Source organism: Histoplasma capsulatum, genomic scaffold (genome assembly GCF_000149585.1).
Source record: "Histoplasma capsulatum NAm1 scaffold_1 genomic scaffold, whole genome shotgun sequence".
Taxonomy (NCBI): domain Eukaryota; kingdom Fungi; phylum Ascomycota; class Eurotiomycetes; order Onygenales; family Ajellomycetaceae; genus Histoplasma; species Histoplasma mississippiense.
Window position 1 is genome coordinate 1,894,241 of NW_001813982.1, and position 19,299 is coordinate 1,913,539.

A 19,299-nucleotide genomic window follows, 5' to 3' on the forward strand; every position below is an offset into this window, starting at 1 on the left:
AGAAAGACTTAGACCTATATTCTATTTTCTATTAATGGACTTGATTATGGCTGTGACGTGACATGTATATACATATGTGAATGGATATGTACGAGGGATGCTCGTGTTGTGAAATATCAACAAACAGTAAAATTTTTTTCTTTTTTCTTCAGATCTCGATATTCTTCCGAATTACTTTTCCTTATTGTCATTAACTTATGTCATAATAGGGCGTGGTGCGCTAAGTGATAGCTCTACTCATAGACCCAGTTGGCCTGGCTTTGCTGATACTGAACGAGTTCCTCAGGTTTGAACCACAGTGCGATTTCCTTCTTTGCGTTCTCGACACTGTCAGAGCCGTGGCAGACGTTGCGACCGACGTCCTATGTAAATTGGTTAGAGCCGTAATCGAGGCCCAGGATGGCAAAGACTCCTGGTCACTTACAATGGCAAAGTCACCGCGGATGGTGCCGGGGGCAGAGGCGAGGGGGTTAGTGGCACCAAGGATGGCTGTTATTTGATGGAGAAAATTAGATCGGGGTCTGTCAGACAAGTGATGAAGTATTATACATACCACGACCTGTCTTGACGGCATCACGGCCCTCCCAGACCATGGCACAGATAGGTCCGCTCAGCATATCTAAGGTGCATCAGCATCCAACATGAATTGTACCTTCGTAGGAATAACGGGGCTACGAACAGGTAACAAGGCCTTTGAAGAAAGGTTTGCTGGAAAGATCCTCATAGTGCTTCTCGAGGTGTTCCTTCGAAGGGGTGACGAGCTTGATGGCAGCAAGTTTGTACCTATGGCCGTCAGAATCGTTTGGGCTTGGTTTGCTTCACAACAGCAATCTCCGACACTCACCCCCGGCTCTCGAAACGACTAATGATGGGACCGACGAGTCCGCGCTAGAAAAGGGAATGTTAGCCCCGAGCGATAGGACTGGTTCTCGCGATATAAGAGTATGTATAAATGTTGCTTTCTTTGCCGCTCATACCTGGACACCATCGGGCTTGATTGCAATGAAACTGGAAAGGGTACGAAGGTTTGTTAGCCAATGGGAAAACAAGGAAATATGCCAGAGAAGGATAACGCACGTTTGTTCGGAGGCAGACATTCTGACAGAGTAGAAGTATCAAAAAACTAGATATAGAGATATATTTCTGTTCAATGGCTGGCCGAGTGAGGGGTGAGAAATGAATTTCTTGTTGTCGGCGGGGCAAATTATTTTTGATGGTTTACGGCGGGGGTCAAACCATAGCAAGTTTAGCCGACGCGTGCCAAACAGGCATCTCGAGACGAGTAGGCACCATTGGCTTCGGCATCTCGCGACTAGCCTGTGACAACAACAGCAGCGGCTTGCAATTGGGATCATAGAGCGCTCCTGGCAGTCCATAATTTGATACCGGGGTAACTGTATGTTGTTTTGTTGTGGAGGAGAAACTAATTATCCATGAACCTTCCCCAGTTCTTTGCGTTTTAAACCTCTTGGTGGCCTGGTTTCACTGTTTTTAAGAACAAGCATCTATTCCTCATGGCGGCGTTCAGGCTTTTGTCCACGGGTTGGACCCTGTTCCTGGCCATCTTAACTATTCTCTCATGCCTGGTTGTTCCTGGAGGTACGTGAATATTGTGTCACAAAATTAATCAGGCTTGGTTTCTAACAATACCTTATCTCTAAAATCCAGAGATGGTCAAGCATGGGAACTTCAAGACATGTTCACAATCCGGTTTCTGTGCGCGGAATAGAGCTTATGCAGATACTGTTTCGAATCAAGACTCGTCATGGTCTGCCCCGTATCGCCTTGAATCGAACTCTATTAAATTTGCGGGAGGTCAGTTGTTGGGAACCATCGTTAAGACTGCTGAGAACAACGAGAAGGTTAAACTGCCTCTCACTGTATCGTTTCTTACGTCAGGAGTGGCTCGTGTCACAGTAGATGAAGAGAAACGGATAAAAGGGAAAATACAACTACGGCACGACAGGAAAATAAGGAAAGAACGTTATAATGAGGCTGCAAAATGGGCCATTGTAGGTGGTTTGGAGTTGAGCTCCTCCGCCGAAATTGTTGAGGGAACGGAGGCAGGAATTACAAAAGTCGCTTATGGCCCAGACAAGAAGTTCCATGCTATCATTCGGCACTCCCCATTTGAAGTACACTTCCAAAGGGATGGCGAAACACATATCAAATTCAATGACAAGGGGCTTCTGAACGTGGAACATTGGAGGCCAAAGGTTGAGAAACCGAAAGGGGACGACAATGAGCCAGAATCACAAACTACTGTGGATGAAGCCACCTGGTGGGAGGAATCGTTTGGTGGTAATGTCGATTCGAAACCGAGAGGCCCAGAAAGTGTTGGCTTGGATATCACCTTTTCTGGATACAGCCATGTGTTTGGTATCCCAGAGCATGCCGACTCTCTCTCCCTGAAAGAAACCAGGTAAGTGTTCTTTTAATAAATTCAATCTAGCGCCCTACTAATTGTAAAATCAAGGGGCGGGGACGGGCAGCACACCGAACCTTACCGTTTGTACAACAGCGATGTGTTCGAATATGAGTTGAATAGCCCAATGACGCTTTATGGTTCCATTCCATTTATGCAGGCACACCGTAAAGGATCCACAGTGGGTGTGTTATGGTTGAATGCTGCGGAGACATGGGTCGACATAGTCAAGACCAAGGATTCAACCAACCCTCTCGCTCTAGGAGTCATTGGAAAAACCAACACACAAACGCATTGGTTTTCGGAAGCCGGACAGCTCGATATTTTTGTATTTTTAGGACCAACTCCCCAAGCAGTTAGCAAGTTGTATGGCGAACTTACCGGTTTCACCCAACTGCCCCAGCATTTTGCGATTGGATACCACCAGTGCCGCTGGAACTACGTTACCGATGAGGATGTCAGAGATGTCGATAGAAAATTCGACCTTTATCAAATTCCCTACGATGTCATCTGGCTTGACATTGAGTACACTGACCAGAAAAAGTACTTTACGTGGGATCCGCTGACATTCACGGACCCGAGTGGAATGCAAAAGCAGCTTGATGATTCAGGTCGCAAACTTGTTATAATCATCGACCCTCACATCAAAAACGATGCGAATTACCCTATTGTAGACGAGCTGAAATCGAAAGGATTAGCTGTGAATGACAAGGATGGGAACATATATGATGGCTGGTGTTGGCCTGGATCATCCCACTGGATTGATTGCTTTAATCCAGCTGCTATATCGTGGTGGACTACGCTCTTTAAATATGACAAATTCAAGGGAACCAGTTCTAACGTGTTCCTTTGGAACGATATGAACGAGCCGTCCGTTTTTAATGGCCCAGAGACGACGATGCCCAAAGACAATATTCACTATGGGGGTTGGGAGCATCGTGACTTGCACAACCTCAATGGCATGACGTTCATCAACGCTACTTACAATGCCTTGTTGGAACGCAAGAAGGGCGAGCTGCGCAGACCATTTGTCCTGACACGGTCCTTTTATGCAGGGTCACAGCGGTTGGGAGCCATGTGGACCGGCGATAATCAGGCAAGCTGGGATCACCTTGCTGCGTCCCTTCCCATGGTCCTCAACAACGGCATTGCCGGATTCCCATTCGCTGGAGCCGATGTTGGTGGCTTCTTTGGAAACCCAGACAAAGAGTTACTAACAAGATGGTACCAAACCGGAATCTTCTATCCGTTCTTCCGTGCCCATGCACACATCGACACCCGTAGACGTGAACCATATTTGGCTGGAGAGCCATACATGAGCATCATCACCCAAGCCATACACCTGAGATACCAGCTCTTGCCTGCGTGGTACACTGCTTTCCACCAGGCTTCCATTGACGGCACCCCAATTGTCCAACCTCAATATTATGTTCACCCTGAAGATGAGGCTGGCTTTGCGATCGACGACCAATTGTATTTGGGATCCACCGGATTGCTTGCTAAGCCAATTGTGACGGAGGGCGCTACCAGCACAGATATTTTTCTTGCCGATGATGAAAAATACTACGATTATTTCGACTATACAGTCTACCAGGGTGCCGGGAAGAGACACGTTGTTGAAGCGCCACTGGATAAGATTCCTCTCTTGATGCAAGGCGGCCATATCATCCCCCGCAAAGATCGACCCCGTAGAAGTAGTCAACTCATGAAATGGGACCCTTACACGCTTCTCGTCGTCTTGGACAAAAACGAGCAGGCGGAGGGAACTCTGTACATTGATGACGGTGAGACATTCGACTACCAAGATGGCGCTTCCATCCACCGGCGCTTCACCTTCTCCGAGTCATCGTTGTCATCAACGGACATCGGAACCCAGGGCACCAAAACTGCGCAGTATCTGAAGGCCATGGCAGGTGTGCGTGTAGAGAAAATCATCATTGTGGGTGCTCCAGATGCATGGGCGAGCAAGCCAAATGTTCTCGTTTTTGAGGAAGGGTCAAAGACGGGATCCCAGGCAAACTTGCAGTGGCATGCAAAGCAGGAGGGCAAGGCCGCCCATGCTGTGGTTAAAAACCCAGGCGTGTGTATTGGAAACTTGTGGAGGATTGATTTCTCTTAAGCTATTTATTCCACCTAGGTTCTCATGTATCATGATAAAATTTCGTGCCGTACAGTTCTAATCATACTGTCGATCCTGGTCGGCTCTCCGTTTTATTTCATCGTAATGGCGATATTTGCATAGATTTTTATTCTTACTTTTTATCTTCTTAACACCCGTTTCTATTCTTTATATTAATATATTTCCACTATTTCCCCTCTCCGTGTCACCAATTGTATCCACCCCAGCGTTCTTCCCTACGAAACTGAGCAAATTAAAACACTGTGGATTATTTATGATTGACATGCCAGCCGCATCTCATGTTATGCTTCATGTCGCTGAGATTCGAAGAGTCACAGCATGTGGAATTGACTTAAAGGATAATCTCACACAGCACAATGATCAATGAGGCAACCCACCGATTCGCAGACCTTGAGCTAACTTTGCTTGGTTGCTCTTCATGTCTGCACGTCAGGTTTTCACATGGAGGGGCAATTTTATTTAGTAAGAACCAACTTCTGTTCCCCCCCCCGCGGTGTGTCGTTGGGGTGATATCTCATTCAATTTGTCGGTTCGTGGTTGTAATTGCATGGCATAGAGTCGATATCCGTCCTGTACCAGTACTGTGACATACTACAAAGAGGATATATATATAATTTACGTTGTTATATATTTTATGTCAAAACTTTCATTACTGCAGAAACCATCCTCAGCGAAGTGAAGCCTCTCTGGCCGGTGCTAAATAAAGAGACATTTATTCTGGGAAGGGGTTCAAGCAGCTGCTGTGATACCAGCTGGATTCATAAAGTAGATGTTATCGTTAGTTCAGGAAATACTTTTGTCACGGAAGCAAGGGATACTGTCTGGAAGTATCAATGTGTAGCTAAGAAACCTCATATGGATGAATCCCAAAACACGCGGGATAACACCACAATTAGAACCTATGGATGTCAGAAACCGATTATGGTTCCTGCGGATGATGTTGAGAAAGTCAGAGGAATGCTTGGCAGGGATGTGCAAGGTTACGTAATACTGCATATCCGGCTCTGAGGTTTCTACGGTTCCAACAACTTAACATCTTTGAGGGATAAGAACTGCCTGGACACTGCAATCATGGCCATATCGAGTCGGTAAATTCAACCAATCCACTCTCCTGGAACTGACTGTCACTGCAGTCAACCTCCTTTATAACGCTGTCTACGTGACCCGAATACGCAGAGACCAGACGCACTCACGGCAAGCGGATCTGGTCGGCACTCCCGAAACATTTTATCCTTGCATCACCAGCAGCATCAGCAGTTTTAGAGCCTATTACATTCGCTCCACAGCAAGCTCGTGGGGTTGTATATCACGCTCCATCCATTAGAGGACTCCCCCCAATTTCCTGGATAGCACCTCTATCCTTCGGCCGCATTGTATCCGCAAGGAAATGAGAGCTTTTTCGTGAAACCTGCACCCATTGAGTCGCATTGCACCACGACAGGCGACGGTGTTTGAAAGAACTACTACAATTTCAAACGACAAGCGCGAGGATTTTCAGTGGCGGCAGAGGTTAAACAACAGAAATGACAATGTGGCTCACATCGCTCATTCTCAACTATGGGGCACCAGTGTTGTATGCACGTTATCAAGCACTTCAATGTTTTTCGGCAGATGCAGATTCTGACACAAGGTGATTCCGCAGCCTCGTACTCTCACCCTTAACGTCATATTCAGATCAAATATACAGCATACATAAGACGAAAAGCTCTGCTGGATTTTCGCTGGATATCCCCCTGATAATGCTCGTAGCCTCGATTTTAAAGTGCGTTCGCCTTCTCTTTTTAACTCCTTCCTTTCCCTTGGACCTACCCAAAATGCTCCAACCAGCCACATCGGAATCTCCGTATTCATTTTTTTCGTATCTAACAAACTGTAATTTACATTACCTCAGGGTGTTCTATTGGTTTGGCGCCCGCTACTCGAATGCGTTACTCTTCCAAGCAATCATCATGATTGGCGTACAGCTGGTTTTGTTAAAAGTGGCCTTAGATAATCGAGCATCAGCCGGAATAAGAGACGGGATTGAACATGCGCCATTCAGCGGCCAAAAAGCAGGAGTCATTGGCATGAACTTGTCGAGACCGTATAACTTCTGGCAGTGGCGAGCCAACCGACCGTCAGTCTCCCTTACCTCTATGCTCTTTCCAAGTGCTCTCAACCTCGATTCTTGAACCGTTGATGGTCGTCCTCTTTGGTTTGGTTTTAATTGCTAACCTATGTGGCCCGGTAATATACAGATACTGGACATTTCTCTCCTACTTCGTCGTGTCTTTATTGGTCATCCATGTCGTTTTCCAGCCCATCTCGCGCTCGGAGCACTATGTTGCGCTCTTGGGCTTTGCCGGCCTCGGTGTTGAAGCTTTCCTTCCCGTACCACAGATAATATCCAACCAGCGCGCACAATCTTGCAAGGGTTTCCGGCTGTCTGTGCTCGGGTCATGGATTCTCGGAGACGCGATGAAGATGGGATATTTTTTCTTCACCGGCGATTCCGTTCCATGGGCTTTCAAGCTCTGTGGGATTTTGCAATGTTGCTGTGACTGCTATCTTGGAGTGCAATATTGGATGTTTGGGCATGGTGTTCCGGTGAAACACGATGTGGAGAGGGTTGCCTCCGCGAACGGTTTTGAACATGGAAATGATAGGTGGGATATGAAAGCTACGGATGTACGATTATCATAAATGGGCAAGTTACAAGGAACTGACTTGTGCATATCATTATATATTTTGGCTGACTGGTTGATATGGTGGCATGATTGATACGTATTGCTAGACCTGATGTTCATTTCCCATATTTATCCATCCATTCCATTTTACATAATGTTAATCAATTTTAGACTAATATCTAATTTAATTACCATTTCTTTTCTTGGTTATATGACATCAAAAATCGCCCTTTTTCATAAAGATAAGTTGCGCCAAAAGCAATACTATGGCCATGTCGGTGTTGAGATCATTAGCAGCCTGCCTAGTATAAAAAAGACATCCGGAGACATTCTCATAATCTTGAAATGCAATTTTCATCGTAATATCCGTACTCCGTACATAGTAATTGATCTTCCAAAGTGGGGGAATCCGGGTATGTAGTGTGTCCCTGGAAATTGTCAGCATAAATAGTTAACTAACCAACCAGCTCTAAGAACTTATGTATGTAATTGTGTGTGAGAGAGAAAATCTCCGCGATTATTTTGCCGCGGTTTTCTTCACTCTTAATCGTGTTCCCCCGCATAAATCATGGCAGGTTGACAATCTCCAACACAGTTCGTTTAACGGGGATATCAGGCGAAACGAAACCTCAACCGTCCACTTCTCCGCCTATAAAACCCCTCTCAAGTCATTCTACAAACGATCATGCCGAACTTACCTAGTATAGCCTCTCCAGGATCCGTGTAAATTGGATCCTGTAGGCAGCATGATACTTGCTCAGAGTCCCGGTCTTTTCATGATAATCGCCAGGCCCGCCTCTCATGGAATCACGTAAAGTCCTCAGAAATGGGATTAATTAATTTTCGCTGATTTTACGCATGTCAGCACTCCATTGCAGTAATTTCCTTGAGACTCAATCTTAGATGCTCACAAGCTGGTGTTTGCTTCCACTTCAAGTTGGTTACAGCGTATCTGACACTTGTTGCCTAGCACATATTCAGTGGATTGGGTCGCGTTATTGGCAGCGGCAAAAGGGCAACATATCCTGTAAAGACTCACACATGCTACGTCCTCCAAAGGATGAAACCAAATAGTGAGCGTTTTGCAGCGACGTGGCTACCCCTGTAATTCAATCAACTCTCACAACATTGAGGTGAGGGGAACTATGGGAGAGAAGAGAAATTCAGATCAGAAGGATGGATCCGGAGACAGTTTGATTTTTTTTAGCCCTCTTTTTTTTATTGTATTTTGTACTAAGACTACGTTGACTTGTCCAGCAATTGCTATCTCGGATTGCTGGCTAACGTCGTCAGCGTCATTTTGGTGGATATTGTTGAGCAGTTTTAAGAGCACCCAAGCCTCGGTGATGTGATAACTTTAGTATTTTTGGCAATTGACCTAACAAAATAGATGTCAAGAAAGCGTGTGTAGAGAGTGTCTGTTGTATCTGACAGATTAAAAACTAACCGGAGTAAATAGGCAAATAAATGATAATGCACACATTAAACTCATCCCAAAGTAATCTGTACGGAGTAAAATAATTAGGGTTAAGGCTAGTTTGAACCTTCTGGGCCGGCCCCCGCCCAATTGTCCCGCAGCTTAGTTCTCAAGTCACGACTTCGCAACACAGGCCGACTAACACAAAGGTGCCCTACATTGGATATCATGGCTTCACCGGAGGCGACTCTAAGGATTGGCTATGTGCCAGGTAAGCACCATTTGCCCATTTGGATTTTTGGAAGCTGCTTCAAATAATAATCCAGCCAGTTCTAACATTAGCCCAATGAGACGCAGAGCACTACTTGACCCCCCTCCACCTTGCTCTCAAGTCGGCTATATCCTCTCTTCCATTCAAAGTGACTATCAAGCCGTTTCCGTCTGGGACGGGACATATGATAACCTCCCTCCGCGAAAATGAAATTGACATCGGTATCGGGCTGACTGAGGGCTGGGTAGCTGGGCTGGTAGGCAAGACGCAATTGGAAAGGGGTGACGTAGATGGAGGTTATAAAATGGTAGGGCAATGGGTGGAAACACCACTGAGATGGGCCATCGTGACAGGCAGAAATCGAAACGATATTAACAGTGTGAACGACTTGAAAGGGTCCCGAGTGGGAGTGAGCCGATTAGGGAGGTAAGTACGGAAGTTATCGACTTATTATTTTACAAATCTCAGCCAAGGCCCAGTGCCACGGAATGCTGACAAAGTACCCCTTCGCAGCGGCTCTCACATCATGTCATTCGTTCTATCTCAACGGCAGAGCTGGCCGTCGGTTTCCTCTCCACTTACCCCTGTTATCCTAGGGCCTTTTCCTTCACTTCGGGATGGAGTTACCGGCCTCAGCCCCGCATCCCAAAGTACCTCCCCTTCAGTGCCGTCTGCCGATTTCTTCATGTGGGAAGAGTTCACTACGAAGCCATTCTTTCACCCATCAGAATCATTCCCGAGCCCACAACTGAAGAAGATTGGAGAAATATTCACGCCCTGGCCTTCATGGCACATTGCTGCTTCAACCTCCACGTTTCCTTCTCCAGCACAGGATGTGCGACTCTCACAACTTTTCGAGACATTGGACAGTGGTATTGCTGCCTTTGAGGCCGACAGAGAGCACGTGGTCAGGTTGTTGGGTACGGGGGATTTAGGTTGCAAATATAATGACGCTGATGCTAGGGAGTGGCTTAAGGATGTACGGTTTGTGAAGGGTGGGACAAGAGGGGTTGATAATTCTGTGGTTGATGGGGTTATCAATATTCTCAAAGTCGCAGATGTCGTCCCCAAGAATATTGGAAATAAAGATGCTATTGAGAAAGTCGTTGGGATTTTTAAATAGGTAGGCGAGGTCTTTTATTCCCATGGGTTGAATCCTGCATGAGTCACTGCATTTTCCCTGGAACTGCTTCTCTTGGCGTGTATGGTTTTTTTTTTTTTTTTTTTTTTTTTTTTGTCGATTGATTCTTGCATAAACTCCATAATGAGGCTGCAGTTTCCAGCCTATAATTCCTCCTAACTTCTTGTTCATTTCACTGCCATTTACAGAAATCCTAAATGGCCAACATTGGCCACGACGGATTCGAAAGAGAACCTCCGACTGGGAAATCTCGCCATCATATTTTCCAGGATCGCTTTCCAAGGATGTCGAAAAAACAAACACGGGAAGTGAATGGAAAATGCAAGAGAAATGGAAGCAATCAAAAAACGGTTAGAAAATGATTATAGGAAGAGTGAAAGTGTGGAAATAGGGAAACGACAGAGCAGATAAACTGCCCCATAACAGAAATAGAAGAAAAGGTGAAGTGCTATTAAAAGTCAAAACAAAGCTCAATTTTGTTCATGGCCTCAAGTTCGAAATATATAAAGCACCTGAAGCTTCGGTGTGGTAATTGTCACTCAAGCTGTTTTCGGCGTCCCCGTGGCCATTAGTATCGCCAAAGGGGTTTTCATTTAGGGAAGGTGAGTCAGGTGGTAAGGACACCCTATGGCGCTCATCTTCACCAGGTTCGTCATGGTAGCTGACGTCCGTGATAAGCCTGCGCTGAAAACCATTGGCATGTGTGCCATGTGTATTCTCTGTATCTCCATTTGCCATGTAATAAGATAGGTGGGGATAGCGGGTGGATAGACCGTATTGACGGGAGGATAGGATGAACTATTCAAAAATCAGCCACTGATAAGCAAATGAGATAGAATTGAGTCTGGTTATGGGAAACGAATCGCTCAACCACCGACTTTCATCACCAGGCTCAAGATTGCTGCCGTAAAAACCATAGTAGCGGCTTGTCTTTGTGCACTCCGCCATCCAGCAAAGCAACTCTGCGTATATCCAAAAGCGCTAGTGCAATCACGCTGATCAGAAGCGCTTGGGAATGGCCATCCCCGATCGCGTGTACTTCTAAAACCACAGCACTGGAGACGATCCTGGATGGAGCGGATAGCAATGGCGTTTTTATGGGAGTAGAATGACTGCCATTGGTTTTCAAGACGACATCCAAGGATATCTTCTGGAGCAAAGTAGGAGATAGCAAAAGCTGCCAGGGCGGTTGGGATTATTGTAAGTAGCTGCTCCAGAATGATCGTAAATCTGCTGACTTTAATGGACCCCAGTGATGTAGTGTCTGATCGCCGGCTGCGAGTGCCAGCGGCCAGATTGGTAGCCAACGGGATGAGAATGACAGCGGCAATTGGGAAAAACGTTGTCACTCCTGAAAGCGCAATAGGTAGCGGAAGGTAGTACTTGGAGGTACGGAACCATGAGTATCTACCACGGTGTTGTTAGTCAAAGGTGCTGGAGAACTATGGAGGGAAGCAGCTGAAGAAAATCCATACGCGCTAAGAATTATTGCTACAAGGCCAGCCTAAAGAGCCACTTGATATTAACCACGTTAATTCGACTTTGGGACGATGAACGTATGTTAAGTGCATACCAAACATCCTAAGATCAGGACTATTGCGGTTGATATTGATGCCATCTTTGCATCTTCGATCAACAAAGCTAGTAGGTACTGCACATTCCCCCACCCGATGAATGGAGCGAGACTGCGGAGCGTCAAGTAAAGGGATCCTTCGTTGACAATTGACAAGCTTTGAACGCGTATTCGAATGGAGCCGAAGAATAACAAGTAATACAGCGTATACTGCGTTGATGCTTTTGACCTTGAATCGTTGCTTCAACCCCACAAACGAGGCCTCCAGCCCAGAAAACAAACCTGCAGGCAAGCAGGATTGCAGCCAATAAACATTGCTCTCGGCACGCCAGGCAGTTTCTCCTCTCAAAAGTTGAGTCAAAGTTAATAAAAATACAGGGCAGAAAAGTACAGAGTAGTGTGGTTTGCCAATATTTATGGCCTAATACAGTAGCTTCAGTGCTCTACTTGGTTCTGTGATAAAAGTCCTGGCGACCTTATTCATCCAAGTTTTTGCTCGTTTGACGAGAGAGATCTCACGGGCCAATATCGATTGCCCACAGTACTAGTACTCTGGCTTCATCAATCGCCTTGGGCCGGTTGCGCCAGGCAAGACTTCAAATTATCTCAGGTGGGGAGATGAACAATGCGGCAGCTACTGGTGTATGATGCGTAGACATCCTTCGAAGGTGCAAATATTCGCACTTGAGAAACACAAATAAGCTGCTTGCATAACAGAGTGCAGCACAACAATAGAGCGATCCTTTTGCTGTGGTCTTCTGTATTGGGTTAACTTCACAGTATGGTGGCATTCAGTGGTGTTCTTAGTTAAGTGCTCAAGAAGGTGGAATAACTTTCTCCCGGCTAGGACTTTCAAACTTCCGCGTTCGACCTCCGCAACAAGACCGAATGCAGTCAAAGAGCCACCTTCTCTACTCCGGGTACAATGGCTTCTCCCAGCAGATACATGTCGTCTCTGACGAGAGGCGCCGTATCTGCGTTCCGACCTTTCATTCGACCCAGCTCAGCGGCCGTCCTGCCCTTCCTATGTCCTATACAGCAACAGGCAAGGAATGCCCAAACCAGAGCGAAGTCGAAAAAGAACACCACCAAGGCCAAGAAGAAGTACAAGACCTACATGCAACATAATATGAAAGAGGCGATTCAATTTACTCTTTGCGATGCGATGAGGTATGTTTATTCCACAGATCCCAATTGACCGACTTCGTAAGAAGGACAGTTGAACGGACAACCATGCTAAATATTCAATCCGCAATTGCTTTTTTGCATCTCTAGATGGATCCGAGCATTTGAAGTAGGAAGACCGCTTACGTCTGTCAAATACGAAATTCACGTCCGATTACGCTCGACCCGTGGCGGTGCGGTCATCCGCAACCAGGTCCGCCTTCCTCACTCCGTCCAACCACTCGCCCGCGTATGCGTGATCTGCCCTCCAGACTCGAAGGCCGCAAAGGAAGCTGCTTCAGTAGGTGCGGAAGTAATTGGGGAGGAGGAAGTTTTTGAACAAATCAAGAAGGATAACATCAATTTCGACCTGTGCATCTGCCACACGTCGAGTCTGGCGGCTATGAACAAAGCTGGGCTAGGGCGAATCCTCGGTCCCAAGGGCTTGATGCCCAGCGCCAAGCTGGGCACTGTGGTGGATAACATTGCGAAAACCGTGAAGAACATGCGCGGTGGGACCTCATACCGGGAAAGAATGGGTGTTGTTAGAGTGGCAATTGGGCAGTTGGGCTTCTCTCCTGATCAACTGAAGCAGAATATTGTCACGTTTATCTCGCAATTGAAAAAAGATGCGTCCATACTAGATGAGTCGTCGAAAGACGTACTGGAAGTGGTATGTATATCTAATCTCCGGATCAGCCTGTACACGATGCTAATAATGGGTGAAATAGGTGCTCAGCTCAACCAACTCGCCCGGCTTCAGTTTGAACGGGGACTTCAGAAGCCCGGATTCTCCGCCTGTCCATGCCCTGACGGGGCATTGAATTGTATTAAATTGTATAAATAGTTGTCTTCATTACCTGTTTTGAAATACATGGCGTCCTATGGTATCCTTGATAAAAATATTATAAAACCTCGCAAACTCCCAAAACTCCCTGATCATGCCAAACCCTCACTTGCCTCTTCTACAGGCAAAGTGGCGTTAGCGTCCTAAATCTCCAGCTTCTTCATAGCTGTTTCTGCGTCAAGATCGTCCGTTTTCTCTCCGATAAGCTCATACAGGCGCATGGCAGCCTGTAATTTTTGTTCCCGGCTCTTCTCAGATCGCTTCGCCTGCATCACGCCGGTTTTCAAATCCAGTATCAATGCCATCCTTATTCGCTCCATTCTATTGTCTTGCTGGACGATGAAAGGGTGCTTCTCACCTATCCTCCCACACATCGCCTTGATATACAAGTACCTATGTATGTGCCGGCCCAGCCTAGACAATGACCCCATCGGCACCCGGCCACTGCCACTGCCATTCCCACTTACATTCCCGCCATCGCCATCGTCTCCCCCATCACTTTCTTCTGTTTCACTTTCAATGATTCCATGCAACTCCTCATCATCGTCACCCTCGCCGTCAACCCTTCCATCAGCACCGATCTCTCCTTTCCGCTTGTCCCGTTCGTCAACGATCATAAGTCTATCTTCCAACTCTCCGATACTCTCCTCGATGTCTAGCAGGTCATATGCAAGCATAACCTCTTTCCTCAAGCCCTTCTTTTCCTCCAACAGAGCAGAAATATCATTGATCCTCTTCTCAAACCCATCGCGTATACCCTTCACATCCCTTTGAAACGCCAGCAGGCCAACTCGAACCTGCTCAACCTTCTCTTCGCCGCCCGTTAGTGCACTGCCCAGAGATAAGAAATCCTGATAATTCTCATTGACGAGGTCAAGAAGCTCATTGTTCAGAGATTGACTAAGCTCACGCAATTCCGTTTGCAGGTCGGAGAGGGTTTGGTGACGATTGGTTAGGGAGGAGAGGAAGGTGGCTGGGTCGAAGTTAGGGGAGACGAAGGAGGCCCGCGAGAGAGGTTTGGGGAAGGGGAGATTCGCGTCTGTGTAATTGGCATCATTGGTATCCGCGTCAGAGTCGTCAGAGTCGCCGAACTACCAGATATACACTAGGTCAGTCGTTGGGATCCGTGAGGGGCAAACGGTGGAGGGAAGTGGACGAACGTAAAATCCGGCAGTCATTATTTCGATGACCCTTTTAGTTACTCAACTTCAATCAGCAAAATCAGCTACAGAAATTGATCCATCATAAGAGATTAATAGGCGAATGGAATGGGTGCATCTCCAACAGAGCTGTTGACTATCGAGGCTTCGGGCCAATTACGATGAAGTCACGGCATAAAAATAATCCGATCCTTAGCTTCAGTTACTAATCATCAATGTCTTAGTCAGCCCCTCCCCCGCCTTTCCTCTTTTGTCCATCCCCAACGTCCAACCGCTAAGAATCGCAATGACAACTCATCTTCTGCATCTCGCCAGCTTTGTGGGTGTGGACAGGCGCTGGGTTGTCTGAAGCAAGCAGAAGCTTGAATGGATCCCGGTTTGTTATCTTCTGCCAGACCAATGTAGGTCTTATTGCCTGCTTGAATCCTCGTAACCTGGGAGGCCCCTCTTCCCCTCCCCTTCCGCCAAAACCTAGCCAGCTGTTCGTCAGTTCGACCCCCCCAGGACATACGTTGCATGCTTTCATTGAAAATACTACTGTTTAGGCGGAGAAGTCCTGCGATATTCCAGGGGCTGCCCCTATCCATCCTTTCTACTATAATAGAGCTGCCCCTCCCATAAATACCCGCCGATATGGAGGCCAGGTCAGACAGCAGCAGCAAGAACAACAATACCCAGAGACTTTGCTCGTCCCTCCCCCCAAACCTGTGGCATAATCATCCGTCCGCCAATTCTCCTGGGCGCAACCGCTTGTTCGACCCTCCACTAACCACCTCCTCTCCTCTTGATGAACCCATTCTTGCACGTCGCACTGCAGGATTGCGCCAACTGAATGGCCTCCCGCGTCAGTTTCAGCGCAGCCATAGGCATACTACTTCTATCTGTAGCAGATCATCTTTGCCTTCCCAGCCAGTGGTAGTTAGGACGTACTCTGCCGAAACTGATGCTCAGACACAGCCATCTGCCATGTCACGAGGTACCTCCGCTGCAAACAGACCACCTGCCCAGCTCCCACCCGTTCAGGACTTCGGCATTGACGGTATTCTCAGAGCAATTGAACCTGATATTCAAAGCACTTTGGATGCAATCGCTGAAATATGCGGAAGAAGCAAACTGAGTCTTGCTAACGAATATGGAAGCCATCGCCCTCCTCTGGGGGAAATTCGCGCCTCGAGCAGATCAATGGATCATGGTCTGCTACCCGTCGAGGAAGCTAGTTCGAGCAACGAAAGATTAATTGACCAAAACGTTGTCATTCTCGGTGTCGATTCGAGTACAGTCGACGGGCGTAATCCCTTCTCTTCAGCATATCACTCATTTGTCAATGCCCCTGAAGACACTGGCCTGCTACCTTATGGACGGGCCATGCCCAGCTGGGGTCAGGAAACATTTTCTCCACAAAATGCTATATCAGCAAGCCATACTTCATCTACTAGAACACGACCCCAGCCCCATCCCTCAAAACACACAAACGAAGCGAAACCGTCAAGACATAGTTTTGACTGGGCTTTACTGGGCAGAGAGACGAAGCAGCGACAGCAGCATCGACGCAGCATATCGACGCAGCCCGTAGTTTCTGAGGTCCACCTAGATGCCCAAGCAGACGGAACATATCTCTTGGATACATCATGGGAGTCCTACCATAGGGAAACTTCGGGGCCTACTGAAGGTTATTCAATGGACTTCCCCGTGAACGAATCTCTTCTTCGAATCCGAGCTGAAAGATTATCCTTCCTGGCTGATCTGCAAGGATGGCTGTCCTGGTTCACAAATATAGGTCACCGTCTAGATCAAGATAGTGACTCTTCTTGTCAGACTGCTGAAATGAGACTGCGCGATGTTCTACAACGTCAAGGAAATTACGTTTCTTCCGGCATTATGTCGGCTGACATTTCCTAGGATTGTCGTTACCTCTTTTTATGATCCAAATATTTTCTCTTGGTGTTTCTATCGACGTGACGGACTGGAGTTATTCATTTTTCACTATACCCTCCATCAAGCTTTATCCGCTATCCATATTACATTTGAAGGGCGACTTGATGATACCTAACGATTTTATGGGCTACCATATTCGCTCGTATTTCCATAACTGGGCGGCTCCCTTGTAATGAGTTTGTTTGAGCGTTGCTATTTCCTCATCGTTTATTCTCAATCTCCGAAAATTTATAGTCAAAGCATTCCATACATTGAAACTAAGTTATTTATACCCAACTTGGAAGTTCTATCGCTTGCATGAATGGTATTTCATTCCATCAAATCTGTTTCCCTTTTTCTATCTAACCATCGATCAAAGACTAGAAAATTCATGAGGTATATAAATGATCGCATACACTCGCTCGAAAATACACACCCAACAAAACTTTAGCAGAGGAAACCATCACCGGTGTCCCTCCGCCTCTTCAATAACTGTTATCGCAAACCCCTCAAAAAGTGGCCTGGACCAACACTTCTGATACCTCTCCACCAAAAATTCCTCACCCTCACTCCCATCAACCACCGCCTCCCTATTCCCCCTCACCCCTTCCACCATCTCTCCAAACCCCACATCAATCGGCACAGCCCCCAAAAACCTCACCCCCATCTCCTCCGCCATCACCCTGCCCCCACCACTAGAAAACACATTACTCACCTCCCCGCAGCACGGACATGAGTACCCAGACATATTCTCAACAACGCCAATGACGGGGATACACGTCTTGGCGCAGAAATTGAGTTCCTTGCGCACGTCTGCTGTCGAGATGGCCTGTGGGGTCGTGACGAGGACAGCGCCGGCCAGGAGGGGTTTCTTCCTTTGCTGCTGCTGCTGTTGTTCTTGTTGCTGCTGCTGGGTAGATGTGGCATCATGGCTTGTTGCTGTTCCTGGGCGTGTAGTGGTCGCAAGTGTGAGCAATTGCTCTGCGAGCGCAATGTGCTCGTCGCTGGTTCCTGGCGGGGTGTCGACGAGTAGGTAGTCGGTTTCGCCCCATAGGACATCTGTGAGGAATTGGCGGATCATTGCGGTCTTTTTGGGGCCGCGCCAGATTACAGCGTCGCCGCGGTCGCGGAGGAGGAAGCCAAGGGACATGCAGCGGAGGGAGCCGCGGGGTGCGGTGTCGGTTGGGCGTTTTTGGCCATTTTGTAGCTGGGGTTGGGTATTGGGTTGAGTATCTGTATCTGGATCCGGATCTGTATTTGTATCCGGCAGTGTCGCAGAAGGCTGTGGCGTGGTAGCAGCAGCAGCAGCAGCAGCAGCAGTAGTAGTAATAGTAGCTGTTCTTTTATCTGTACCTGTACCGGTTGGTCCGCCGGTTCCCGTAGCGGTGGAGGTGGACGACTGAGGAGGTGGAGATGGTACGGAGGAATTGGCAGAGGAAGCTGCGAATGCAGGATGCACTAAAACCGGCGTCCAGCCGCCGGACCCTTGTGTAATTTTTGCATCTTCCTTTCCAACTAAGCGTGGCATTGAAGGCCCTGTCAGGTCGACGTCAAGAATGCCCACAGACCGGCCCTGAAGGGTTAGGGCTAGAGCAAGTTGTAAAGTTACGGATGATTTGCCGACGCCGCCTTTGCCGGATAAAACCTGTTGTTTTTTTATTTCAAAAAAAAAAAAAAAAAAAGGGAAATATATTAGTTATTTATCTGAGGAATTCGGTTGGGGAGTAATGGGGACACAGCCTTGTTTTCTTGTTGTTGCTCTTCGTTTATCGATTTGGGGGAAATGATACGAGCGGAACACCGCGGAGGGGTGGGGGCCTTTACCAACACGATGTTTTTGACACCGTCAAGTGCCATGATTCGTTACCTACGATTATATAGAACAGCAGGGACGACTGTCATCTGGGAATGTTTAGAACTGTTTTCATTGCTGTCGGTGGTGGTGTTGCGTTGATTGTATTCCATTTTTTTTGGTCCAGGATTATCAAGCTTTGGAGTGGCGTCATTTCGCAACAACAAACAGCACTAGTAACAGCAGCAGGAAACATGATAGCTTACATCAAATGACCACAATCACAGCTTCGACGATTGTTTTTCTGACGGAAGTTGCCTTGTTTTGTACAACTCTCAAGCCGTTTCTACATTTTATCGTTCTATCTATGGTCATCAAACCTCGCTCCCTGCTTATTCCCGTCACATCCACCGGATATTTAAACCCACCAACAAGCAAAAATGCGGATCATTCTTCAGATTCATATCACATCAAAATTATAAATGCTCACGTCCATTTCTGTACCACAACCCCCCCACGCTTGTACTCCTTGAGATCTCCTATGACCGCATTTTTATCCGTCAGCTCCGTGCTAGGAAATGTAGTCATCAACACCCACGGCCGTTGCTGGCTGGCAGGACTAGCAGCGGCCACAAACGAGTATATATCACCGATTGTATTTGTTGTGTTAAACCGGGTGCTTAACCGCGTTCCATCTCCCAACCGTATTTGGAATATAACCGTAGGCTGCGACTCATCTACCTTCGGATCGGCTAGTCCTGCGGGGTCTTCCGCTGCTGATTCGGGGTG

The 19,299-nt window shown here is 47.2% G+C and overlaps 9 protein-coding genes across 9 annotated transcripts; 5 read left to right on the forward strand and 4 right to left on the reverse strand.

The window, feature by feature from the left end:
* Positions 1–233: 233 nt before the first annotated feature.
* On the reverse strand, positions 234–1,097 carry HCAG_00544 (nucleoside-diphosphate kinase; the record flags this gene model as incomplete). The annotated part of the gene is made up of 7 exons (XM_001543448.1): positions 234–362; positions 425–489; positions 554–619; positions 680–783; positions 845–888; positions 978–1,008; positions 1,078–1,097. 7 exons carry the CDS (start codon positions 1,095–1,097, stop codon positions 234–236), a joined length of 459 nt encoding a protein of 152 aa, XP_001543498.1.
* A 417-nt stretch (positions 1,098–1,514) lies between these two features.
* HCAG_00545 (hypothetical protein) lies at positions 1,515–4,544 on the forward strand (the record flags this gene model as incomplete). Its single annotated transcript, XM_001543449.1, has 3 exons — positions 1,515–1,599; positions 1,669–2,422; positions 2,477–4,544. 3 exons carry the CDS (start codon positions 1,515–1,517, stop codon positions 4,542–4,544), a joined length of 2,907 nt encoding a protein of 968 aa, XP_001543499.1.
* Positions 4,545–6,088: 1,544 nt separating this feature from the next.
* On the forward strand, positions 6,089–7,247 carry HCAG_00546 (conserved hypothetical protein; the record flags this gene model as incomplete). The annotated part of the gene is made up of 4 exons (XM_001543450.1): positions 6,089–6,138; positions 6,208–6,327; positions 6,457–6,681; positions 6,803–7,247. 4 exons carry the CDS (start codon positions 6,089–6,091, stop codon positions 7,245–7,247), a joined length of 840 nt encoding a protein of 279 aa, XP_001543500.1.
* Positions 7,248–8,876: 1,629 nt separating this feature from the next.
* Positions 8,877–10,042, forward strand: HCAG_00547 (predicted protein; the record flags this gene model as incomplete). The annotated part of the gene is made up of 3 exons (XM_001543451.1): positions 8,877–8,919; positions 9,006–9,345; positions 9,433–10,042. 3 exons carry the CDS (start codon positions 8,877–8,879, stop codon positions 10,040–10,042), a joined length of 993 nt encoding a protein of 330 aa, XP_001543501.1.
* An 884-nt stretch (positions 10,043–10,926) lies between these two features.
* On the reverse strand, positions 10,927–11,678 carry HCAG_00548 (predicted protein; the record flags this gene model as incomplete). The annotated part of the gene is made up of 3 exons (XM_001543452.1): positions 10,927–11,467; positions 11,536–11,564; positions 11,634–11,678. 3 exons carry the CDS (start codon positions 11,676–11,678, stop codon positions 10,927–10,929), a joined length of 615 nt encoding a protein of 204 aa, XP_001543502.1.
* An 880-nt stretch (positions 11,679–12,558) lies between these two features.
* Positions 12,559–13,621, forward strand: HCAG_00549 (mitochondrial 54S ribosomal protein MRPL1; the record flags this gene model as incomplete). Its single annotated transcript, XM_001543453.1, has 3 exons — positions 12,559–12,803; positions 12,909–13,470; positions 13,529–13,621. The coding sequence occupies 3 exons, from the start codon at positions 12,559–12,561 to the stop codon at positions 13,619–13,621; spliced, it is 900 nt and encodes a 299-aa protein (XP_001543503.1).
* A 166-nt stretch (positions 13,622–13,787) lies between these two features.
* On the reverse strand, positions 13,788–14,822 carry HCAG_00550 (predicted protein; the record flags this gene model as incomplete). Its single annotated transcript, XM_001543454.1, has 2 exons — positions 13,788–14,735; positions 14,805–14,822. The coding sequence occupies 2 exons, from the start codon at positions 14,820–14,822 to the stop codon at positions 13,788–13,790; spliced, it is 966 nt and encodes a 321-aa protein (XP_001543504.1).
* Positions 14,823–15,770: 948 nt separating this feature from the next.
* On the forward strand, positions 15,771–16,703 carry HCAG_00551 (predicted protein; the record flags this gene model as incomplete). Its single annotated transcript, XM_001543455.1, has 1 exon — positions 15,771–16,703. The coding sequence occupies one exon, from the start codon at positions 15,771–15,773 to the stop codon at positions 16,701–16,703; it is 933 nt and encodes a 310-aa protein (XP_001543505.1).
* Positions 16,704–17,056: 353 nt separating this feature from the next.
* Positions 17,057–18,575, reverse strand: HCAG_00552 (conserved hypothetical protein; the record flags this gene model as incomplete). The annotated part of the gene is made up of 3 exons (XM_001543456.1): positions 17,057–17,080; positions 17,434–18,363; positions 18,543–18,575. The coding sequence occupies 3 exons, from the start codon at positions 18,573–18,575 to the stop codon at positions 17,057–17,059; spliced, it is 987 nt and encodes a 328-aa protein (XP_001543506.1).
* Between the last annotated feature and the right edge of the window lie 724 nt (positions 18,576–19,299).